The following is a 10,633-nucleotide window of genomic DNA, read 5'->3' on the forward strand; positions in this document are numbered from 1 at the left end:
GTCAATTATAAAATGATAAAATTTTTGTAGGTACCTACTTACCTACTAATAATTTTGTTATTAATTTTATGACAAACCTTGCCCTTTCTGTGCCTACGCGATGGCGGCATGCGTACCAGATCAAAGGAGGCCAATCACTGGTAGGTGGTATCATAAATACTGTGCATGTATCCTTTGAATGTATGTGGCCCAATACATAAGGTTACTACAGGTGCTAAAGGTGCTGTTTGATAACATACAAGTATTTTGACCACTGGATATATAATACAACACAACTGGATATACATATAATATACCACAACTGAATTTATATTCTGATTTGCAATAATGAATATTCATAAATCTATATTTGAGGCTATCAGCGCAAAAGTGGTGTAATCTACATTTAATTTCTTTTGTACGGATAATGGCACATCAGACTACAAATTTTTGTTCAAAAATCGCTTCCAGTGCCACGGAACAAGATACGTCAAAAGCTTGATGTGCTGGCGTGTGTACAATATTGTTTTAGGTATCATTTAATTAATAATTAATAAAAAAATGATAAAAATATCTATATAATTATTTTATATTTCGATGCTATTTTCATGTATAAAAAAAATTAAATATATTTTATATGTACATGAAAATGACATTCAAATAGAACATTGTTTTTTGTGAAGACGGAGTAAAATTACATTTGCAGGATTGCCAGTTCTCATACAATTTTAAATAGTCATTTAGTTGATGTCGACAGTTTTATTGATAGATTGTGAAGGTAAAATTTTGCCAAAAATGTGTGAATTTACTACGTCTCATGATTACTAATTGCGTTATTACCTTCTTTATTCTTATTTTGACAGCCTACAGCTTTCGAAATAAATTTTTATTCGTATACATTTTAATAAAAGCAGGCGGATTTGATTTTATCTATATTGAATTAAAATGAAATATTTTAAATATGTATGTATGAACCTTTTTTATAATAAGATCATACAAAAATTGACAATTCAAATGAGCCAGTGCCCAGCAGTTGGAGGAATAATGAGCTGATGGTGATTTCAATGAAACAAGTCGGCTTTTTATTTTGCATACCGTGACCAACATTCAATCGATAGTCGATTGAATATTTATCGACAGTAATCACTAGCTGCTTGCAAGAGGGCAACACTTGCGCAATGAACTGTCATTTCAATCCATCTTCAAAAAATACTGACTATAGAATCATTTCAAATAATATTGTAGAAAAAAAAAATTAAGCCTAGGTTACACCACTTTTGCGCTGATAGCCTCATTTATATCTCTACTTTTATTAAGTCATACATTATTGTAACGTATAACATTTCCAGGTAGAGACGGCCAAATCGCTGGCGATGCGTCGAATGCACATGCAAGTGTACACAAATGCATTAAAATGCACACCTGCTGCTACTCCTTATGCCTTTGCACAAGTCAGTATAGAAATATTGCCACATTCATACAAACTTCATTTATTTCGAGTTCTTAGCTTATCGCGGTTGCACATTGGAAACGAAGCTAAAATCTACAACTTCTATGAATTAAAATTCTGGGGTTCGTAAGCTTGAGCTCTCGACAGTCAAGCATGACAAATTTCTGAAGTATAGATTTTCTCGATGAACTCAGGTTGGTCATATAAACATGGAATTTGCAACATTAGCACGGTTGTTGATATTTGGTACCATTCTAGAGCGCTTAATGTTGAGACGCGGCCCGCAGGGGAAGCTGTTTTCTATCAAATTGTATTATTATACCAATCAAGCCCCTTTAAAGTTTTCCAGGCTTTTGCTGAATAACCTGCTAGATGGACAAAAGTATGAGATATAACACTTTTATTTTTTTTAGGTATGGCGCGCGCGACTCGTGTTATCAGGACAAGGTGCAGGCGCATCTGGCGCGGCAGAAAGGCACGTCGCGCGCGCACTTGACGGTGTTACCTACAAGTTGCGCCGGTTGCTGCCCTGCGCGCTAGTTGCACCACGCTTCCAACTGGAATTACCTGAGGTTCGTTTGCTACTGTACTTTTTCAACCCAGCAGCTGAACACGGGTTTCCTCTAAGGAGTAATCAGGTCATCACCTTCAATACGAATTCAACATTCAAATTTCGTAACAGTGACCAAATACAGGCTGGGGACTTCAACATTTCTTTGAAGGCTTATCCGCACATATCTTTGCCGACACGTGATCATCAGTGCAATTTGTAAATTGCTCTTGCATCATGCTTCTGCAATATAAAAGTTGATAATAAAAGTTTCTCAAAGTAAAATGCCCTTCTTGTTAATGACTGGCCCGCTACCTACAAAAACATGTACAGTCATATACATGAGATACCTGACCCCCTAACATGCCCAAACCGACCTTATGGTTTTGAGAGCCATCTTACGTATTGAACAAAGAAAAAATTAAAGCAATTTCAACTTTATCTTTTAAGCAATACCGTGGAGTGTTGCTTGAAGATGATCAACTTATTTTTATAACCAATACTAAATTTCGTCACATAGCATCCAAGTAAATTGGTCGAGCGACTTGTTGTATGGACTGCCAGTTACAATATCCGTGTTCGATTCCACGAGCACTTTTTTGTTTTAACGTTATATTTTTAACAGCATTGTTTCACTTTTTAATGTTAACTGTGACAAATCGCAATATTTGCTCACTACAAATTACTTGAGGTCGGTGGGTAGACAACATTATTAATAAAGCATAGGGTGGGTATGGATAGATTAACAAATCACGAAATCGGTCTGCAGTTCGCATACGATCGTGTCTTCTATGATTAGTGATTACGCATTGTTCCGCGTTTCGTTCCCATTTATCTGTTCAGTTTAATTACTTTCAAAGTTTTCTTTCTTGTTTTAATAAAATGCCGCACATAACGGAGTTATTAAAATTGGAAATTATTGTTTTATATGAACAAGACTTAGACATTCCTTACACCTACCCAGAGGTTAAAAACAAAAAAATACTATATTGTATAGTCATAGCCAAGTAATATTTTTAATGTGACTCGATCTATGCTTGCCTCAACTAGCAAAGCAATCCATACCGTTAGGCCACGACGGCCTTACTATAGCTGGTTGGAATTTGTATTCTGTATTTCAGAACTTATAAGTTAAAAATCAAATTAGCGTAAAAACTTTCTTACAATGTCATGTACTAATGAGACGACCAAGGAGTCTTACCAAAATAAATTTTACGGCTTACAAGTTAAAGATTAAGTTTGTTTAACAATTTTCTCCACATTTTTGTGCCCAGAACCAAAAGGTCTACAAAGTCGGCTTGGGGGGTCAGGTATCTTGTGTATATGACTGTACCTAATGAATTTCATACAGGACGAAATCCAACTAGTAGTATCCGGCACGGCTGTTCGCCTAGTTGACCCTAATAAGTCGGAACCGGACTCTAGCTGTACAGACATAAGTAGCAACGGGCACAATACGCCGTCTCCACCTATTAGCGGTGGTACGCCACCCTCAACTGGTGGCACACCACCGATGCCGCATGACAACGGAACGGTCGACGCCGATGACGACATTTTTACACTCGATGAGGAGCAACTTGTCAAGAATAACCAGCAACTAGAAGCATTTGATGAGAAGAATCTTGTTGTCAATGGACAGGTTGGTGCCTATAGGGTTCTTAATTTGTTGGCCGTACGTACGGCTCGCCAAAAATTTTGTCATAATCTTCTCTCTTAGCTGGGGTTACGGAAGCAGAGAACTGTTGTTTTCTTTGCTTGATATTTATTTTTTTAGTTCTGTGTTAACCATGTTTGGCATAAAGGTTCAGAATCAAAGTGAAATGGACATTTAACTACGACACTTTTTACAATTAATATCTGTTCTCGACTCCTGGATCGGCTTGTGACCTTTTTTTTGGCAAGTACACAACGTATTTTGATTCAGTATTTTTCATAATAATTGTTGTTAATTTAGTTTTAAGGTGGTTTTCCACCGGCGAGGCGACACGAGACGAGGCGAGATGAGAATAGAAATCTTTCGATCGCGCTGTGGTAACATGTCCCATAAATTATTATCATTAAATGTGTTATCAAATGAAGCCATCTTTTTTAAATGTCAAATCGTATGTACAGTCGCGTGCAATGAAATGTAAACGTTGACACATTTTTGAATATACGTAAACATAAGATATTTCATTTAAAAATAAGTAATTTGTATTGCGTTCAAAAATATGTAATCACGACACCGTTTTAAAAAAGGTATACATTTATTTCAGAGAAAAGTATCGAAACTACTATCACTGAAAAATATACACTACAAATGTTTTGAATGTTATTACGAATCATACGGTGCACACTTGACATACTTTAAAAAATGTTATATAATTAAATTCCGTAACATAACACAATTTTAAAGCATAAATACCTAGGCAGTTCAGGTCACACTAAAATTACGTAGTTCTTTTTAACCGACTTTAAAAAAGGAGGAGGTTCTCAATTCGACTGTATGTTTTTTTGTATGTGTGTTAAGCGATAACTCCGACATTCGAGAACCGATTATGATGATTCTTTTTTTTGAACCTCCTCGTTAGTGGCCCCATTTAAATTTGAAGAAAATATTCCACCTCTAAGGGTGGCAAACTGGGGGATAAATCCGGTTTCGCGCACTTTCCGGTAATCGATGTCAATAAAACTTGGCAAATAGATGTAATTCCACGCACTTTTGAGGTCGGTTTTTTTAATTCTCTGTTGAGATTATTTCCATATTTTTTAAAAGATGCAATGTTTTCGCTCGAGCGTTCCACAAACGAATTGTCGGGAATATTTGGGTTACCTATCAGTAGTCCGAAATGACATTTTCCAGAAATAACGTTTGGTCGAAATTTCATAACCTCGAGAGTAATTTTAAGAGGAAAATGTTTTTTCTTTTAAACCTAACCTAACCGAACCTAATCGTGTCTTTGCGACAAACATTCGACATATCCTGAAAGAACAACTGTTTCGTTATAATTCGGTTTTCGGTGTAATGGAAATTCGAACAAAAAAATGTTTGACTTTGCGATAGGTTACCGAATATTTGTTGTATGATGTGGTTTGGGTCAGTAGCAATAATTGCGAACAAATTATTACAATTGTTAGACGCCGACGGCGGTGTCGTTGACGACGCTGAGCTCCGTGGCGGGCAGTCGCGCGGCGCGACGTATCTGTGCGTTGCGATTACTATTCGTGCGCGAGACGACGGCCGTGCGTGAGCTCGGCGGTCTCTCTGGCTTCCTGCACACCTTCACTTGCGAGGTAATGTCTCTTTATAACAATAATAATTTGAAACTTAATTTTTATGAGAAAAATTTTGTTGTCCATGGACAGGTTGGTATAGTTGGCGAAATATTATTTGCACCAATTCGTCTTATCGCTTCATCTTTAGAGGACAATAGGACAAATGCCGTATCGTCAACGCATGTGCCATCTGTATAGTGCAAGCAAGTAGTTTATACACCAATTAAATTTTTATTGAATGTCAGAATGTTTCACCACCATGATATTCAATTATTTTTTTGTGAAATTACTCCACTAGTTTGTTATAATTATTAATACAAAAATCAAACACTTCAGAAAAAAATCCTTCGATCCGGCCGGATTCGAACCGTCGTCTCCTAGCAAACAGTGTCAAACGCTATGCCAACTAAGCAACGGAACGAACCAGCGGACCTCACAAATTTTTCTATGTGCTTGCTGTCGGATCTTTGTATTTGGTTTTCAACGACTTTTTAGCCGTAGCGCGATGTATGAGAAATCTATGAAAGTATTTCGTCATCCAGTTAGGTACCTTTACAGCTATCGGCCCTGGCTTTAAACACTTTTACGCATTGGTATTTAATTGTAAACTTGCTAATGTTTATGCGGAACCACAGACCACATAAATACTAGTAATAGATTCCACATTACCTAGCTTTTGAACAGACGTTCATATGAGTGTCAACAGCGCGTCAGTCGTTCAAATGTGATACATGATTATTTTGTGGAAAAAAATAGAAATATGGTGACATGTGCCATTATATCATGTCGCATAAGAAGCCAAAGTTTAAAAAATACTCCGGGAGTGATTTCATTTCATCAGTAAGTACTAACTCTGTATTTCCTAATATTTTGAACAGTACAATACTATAATTTCGAAACAAAACTATTTTCAATCAATATACATTGGTTGCTAGCCATCGCCGCCGTCAAAAGAACAATTTCAATGACGCTCAATGAATTGCTTGCACTAGTGTCGTATTACACTTGGCACTGGGTCCGCGTGTTGTAATCAAATTATCGATATGAGAGTTTCTAACTCTGTATTTAGAAACCCGGTTTTGGTTTAGTTCAACATTTTTTATTATAGCGGTGCCAATGTGTAAACATAAATTGTTTACAGGTTATTAAAAGCTAACTATTACTTAAATGTTTGGTCCCAACACATTGCAAAAGTTTTTTAAATTTTAAATTTAAGTAAAAATGGAAAAAACAAGGAAATATACATAGAAGAGGTACAGTATCGATAATCTTCATCCGTTTGAGTTCTTAGTTTTATCACAGGCATGATTTACATTTGCAGTTTTTGTATTGATTTTATTATAGTTTCCCGCCTATCCTTTTTAAAAGAGAAATGGGCTGAAGCAACAGGCAATAAAAGCTGGGTACCTACTAAATGCAGCACCATTGCTATAGGCATTTTATGACACCACATTAAATTATAGACATATGAATAACAACCGAAAAATTCATTAAGAAATAAATAATTTGGTTAACCAGGCGGACATGAAACTCAGAGTCGAGTCGCCTTCACAAATTATAGACCATATCTAAATGTGAAAACATTTCTGAAGCATTGTCAGTTATTTTTCGTCAAGTATTCATGAAACAAATGATTCGCTCCTTCCCCTTCGGAAATAAATATCTTCATTTTCTTGACAAGCTCGTCGACGCTATAGGTGTAGTCATGTTCAGCCAGTTCAGAAAGAGGTAATTGTTGAACAAATATATCACATTTTAGGGAGAATGAAGATTTTTATGATGACTGTGTTTTAATATTTCAACTCTTCCAGTGGTCGGATGATTTGAGATTTAGTAGGTTAATGAAAGTACGATGACAGTATGATTGTAGCATGTAGCTGCGTATATGCACTTGCCTGCGTAGCTAATATCAATTAATATTTGCGTGTAGTAAAACCTTATGCGTATTTGGTAACACATGTGTGCGTGTAAAAGTCAGCTACGCTAGTTGTAGAAGAAAATGCTTTAAGTGCCATTTCCGTGTACTCCGTGATACCCTAATTATAGCAAGTATAAAGTTCAATATTCCGCTAGTTATGAAACATAATGTCGATATCAATTAAATGTCACATCCCTATCTGTAGATATCAATTTTTTGCTTTTGTTCCAAGAAGTTTATGTTCATAGGATTCTTAGCTTTTATGTGACTAGTAATAATAAAACCTTATTATATCCAAATAAGTTTCAATTTTTTTTACCAAAAGTTTTTTATTATTATCTATTTTCGTTTGATAATTTATAACCAATCAGAATTATGTTATCTTAGTACTAATGTAAGATTACGTTTTGAAATGTGTGCGTGTGGCGACACCGGTTTTGATACAAATGTTGCTTCATGCCATTTCCATTTTTTTCTTTCTTCCGTGTGCGGAACTAACTTTGTTGAATTAGTAAGTAAAGAGTCGGCAATCGGTATTTTACGGAGTACGCATTAGTTTAAAAAAACGACCTAATGAGTAAATAAATAATTCAAAACTCTAATTCAGAAAAGGCAATTAATGCACCCATGATTGTACGATGGACCAAGATCATTAAGTCCGTGTACGTTTTAAGTAAAACAAGTGTTAGTGGTTTTATTACCCTATAATAGAAAGAATAAGTCGTACCAAGAGATGACATTCGTCGGTGCAAATAATATATCTTCAGCTATACCTTGGTTTATTGGCCATATACGGCTTGCCAAAAATTTTGCCATAATCATATCTCTTGACTGGGCATTCGCAGTGGCAGATATAATATGAAGAGCTAGCCATAGAGATTCGGCAGGTCTGGCAGCAGCTGAAAGTGTATGACATATTTTCATAGTAATAAAACAAGTATGGTAACTCCATACAAACGTTGCAGTGCGACACGTATGTTTGCACGCTCGTTACGAAGCGTGTACAGACGCACACATTCTGTCACTTACCTATTGTCGCCAAGCAGTAATTTGAGCATTACTTTTGAAAGGTGAAATTACAGGCACATGGGACTTGTCAACGATGCCTCAGGGTGATGGCCGCAGTGACAGTGTCTTCCGGATCAATGCGATTTAAAGCTCTAAGTGGCACTGCAACTGCTATGGACATACGTGTCGCTTACCACCAGGCGCACGGCTTGTTCGTCCAGACACTTGGTATCATAAAAAAAATAAAAAATTGACATGTTACAAGTTAGACAACTAATTAAAAAAGGCATTGATTACTTTTATTATGTAATGGATCGAAGAACAATTGTATTGCAGAATTCAATAAATGCTCACGTGTCTGGCAAGGAACCCTTCTGTAGAGAAAGTTTAGCTCCTAATAGACTAAGCTTTCTGGGGCTACGCAAATTGGAGCCTGTCGGACAGGTCTATAAAAAGTACATGAAAAATTGTTAATAAATTGACCTTTTAGAATCCCTTTATTTGGGAGCGATGGATCGTACTATCCCTTTAGCAAAAAAATATTTGAAATCGCTCTGTAGGTGTTGGCGATAGTGCGAGCATACACCGCAGCACTGGGAGGCAACGCGCTCACGTCCTTCTACATCACACAGCTGATGCTTCAGGACAACGCTCACAAGAATCAGGTAACAAACACACACGTACATACAACATCATGCGTGTACATGTGATTATATAGCCTATAGAGATGTTGTAGATTTATATAAGACCAATTAAAGACCTCGACTACATAAATTTAATTGGAAATTTAAATATATTATATTCACTAAAATTTTGTTACAGGGTCAATGTCTTCTATCTGTGGGGGGAGACGTAGTACAAATAATGTACTGAACAATTTTATTTAACGATACGTAACACGGACAAGGACATATCTATATCTTCCCAATGGAGTAGAATATTTATTTATTGTATCATAAATGTGTAAGCTAATTCAATGTTTAAATGATATCACTTGATGTACAGCAATTATTAAGGATTGTTTAATCTGACGCGAATTTTGCATCACGTGCTATATGTGGACCTCTAACAAGAATACTGCCAGCCTGCTTAAATGACAGCATTGCATGTTGTATTAGTGCTAAGTAGACAACGCCGTCAATGTTAGGGAGCCGAAAACGAAATTGTGCGTGGGGCTGAAACGCAAATCGCACCCTCATGGAAGAATGGCATAAGTGAAGTTACGTCAAAAATGTTTATTGCTCCATTGGATACAGAAAAATATAACCTACATCCTCCCCAATTCTTGTAACTCTGTCGACAATATTAATCTATATAGTTACAAGAGTTGGAGATAATGTATAAATAAAAAAAAAATTACGAAATTTTTTTTCGATTTATTTTTTTAGTGATTTGGGTTCAGTTTCGGATGTAGAAAGAAACCTCTGTAAATATGACGAGAATGCAAATCAACACACTGTATAAATGTGTTGACTCACCAAAAATATCTGTCGGTAAAAAAAAAATAAAAAAAAACTAAAGAGTGTATAACCTTCTTTACATGTGACCAAAGATAGCCTTAACTGGTGAGAGAAAAAAGTCTGATAACCATCATCGAGGGATTTGTCGTGTGACTTAGCAGCAATGCGATCGCGTAGAGGTCTTCGTTCTACGTACGTCTCTTACCCGAAACCGTAACGCCTTGGCACTAAGAAAATATAGCCCCGGCAGTTTGTCGACGCGCTGCCCGCTTTATTTTCTAAAGTTTACTGTATACAATAATACTTAAAGCCCTCTTTTCAATGTTACGTTTTGAACCGAGGCGTTACTGAGCGGCATATCAGTGCGATGCAAAATTAATTATATTGCAACCGCTCTTAAGACAAACAAGCGTATACTATTTCAAGTCGCATCTCACGGTTCGCTTATTACTCACGTTAGTTTCAACAGTCCTTCACTAAAATAGTACTTTCTTGGTGTTACTACATATTTTTATATGCCTACTGTCGTGCTTAACTTGCAATGTAAAAAAATGCTAATGTTTACAAAAGAATCTGTAAAGTTTTACTTTGGTTTTATGGTTTGTGATTGTTTTTTAGTATGGTAATGTAAATTTATCGAATTAATTGACCCCCCTATGGAGAAAAATGTAAAGGTGTATTTATATCAACTGGAACTTACTTATATATATATTTTCTGCAAAAAAGTAAAGACTAAAATCTCAAGCCTCGTGTAAACATGACTTGAGATTTTATGAAATGAATGATAACACAAAACAAATGTTCTTTTCTAAAACCAATTGAAAAAAAAACAAGTTTTTATCCTAAAACGCTACTATCGTGGCATAAAATTATTGATATTAAATTTACAGAGGCCAATGCGTGCGAATATTACTCCAAAAAAGTCAAGTAAGCAGCCGTCAAATAACAAAAGTTTAAGTAACTGCCTTGCAAATTTTCTCCTATTGTTATGTATGTTAACTTGAACAACTTCA

General features: G+C 36.0%; 1 protein-coding gene across 2 annotated transcripts in view; it reads left to right on the plus strand.

The window, feature by feature from the left end:
* Positions 1–9,478, plus strand: part of LOC113239412 (C2 domain-containing protein 5) — a 28,431-nt gene extending 18,953 nt beyond the window's left edge. For both annotated transcript variants that reach the window (XM_026476413.1, XM_026476414.1), the window contains exons 17-22: positions 1,329–1,430; positions 1,843–2,001; positions 3,331–3,618; positions 5,097–5,252; positions 8,721–8,825; positions 8,983–9,478. In XM_026476413.1, coding sequence (XP_026332198.1) covers positions 1,329–1,430; positions 1,843–2,001; positions 3,331–3,618; positions 5,097–5,252; positions 8,721–8,825; positions 8,983–9,033 — 861 coding nt within the window. In that variant the 3' untranslated portion in view covers positions 9,034–9,478. The remainder of the gene's footprint in view (positions 1–1,328; positions 1,431–1,842; positions 2,002–3,330; positions 3,619–5,096; positions 5,253–8,720; positions 8,826–8,982) is intronic.
* The last annotated feature ends 1,155 nt before the right edge of the window (positions 9,479–10,633 follow it).

This window comes from Hyposmocoma kahamanoa, unplaced genomic scaffold (genome assembly GCF_003589595.1).
Source record: "Hyposmocoma kahamanoa isolate Upper Pololo Valley unplaced genomic scaffold, ASM358959v1 99879, whole genome shotgun sequence".
In the NCBI taxonomy this organism is placed as follows: domain Eukaryota; kingdom Metazoa; phylum Arthropoda; class Insecta; order Lepidoptera; family Cosmopterigidae; genus Hyposmocoma; species Hyposmocoma kahamanoa.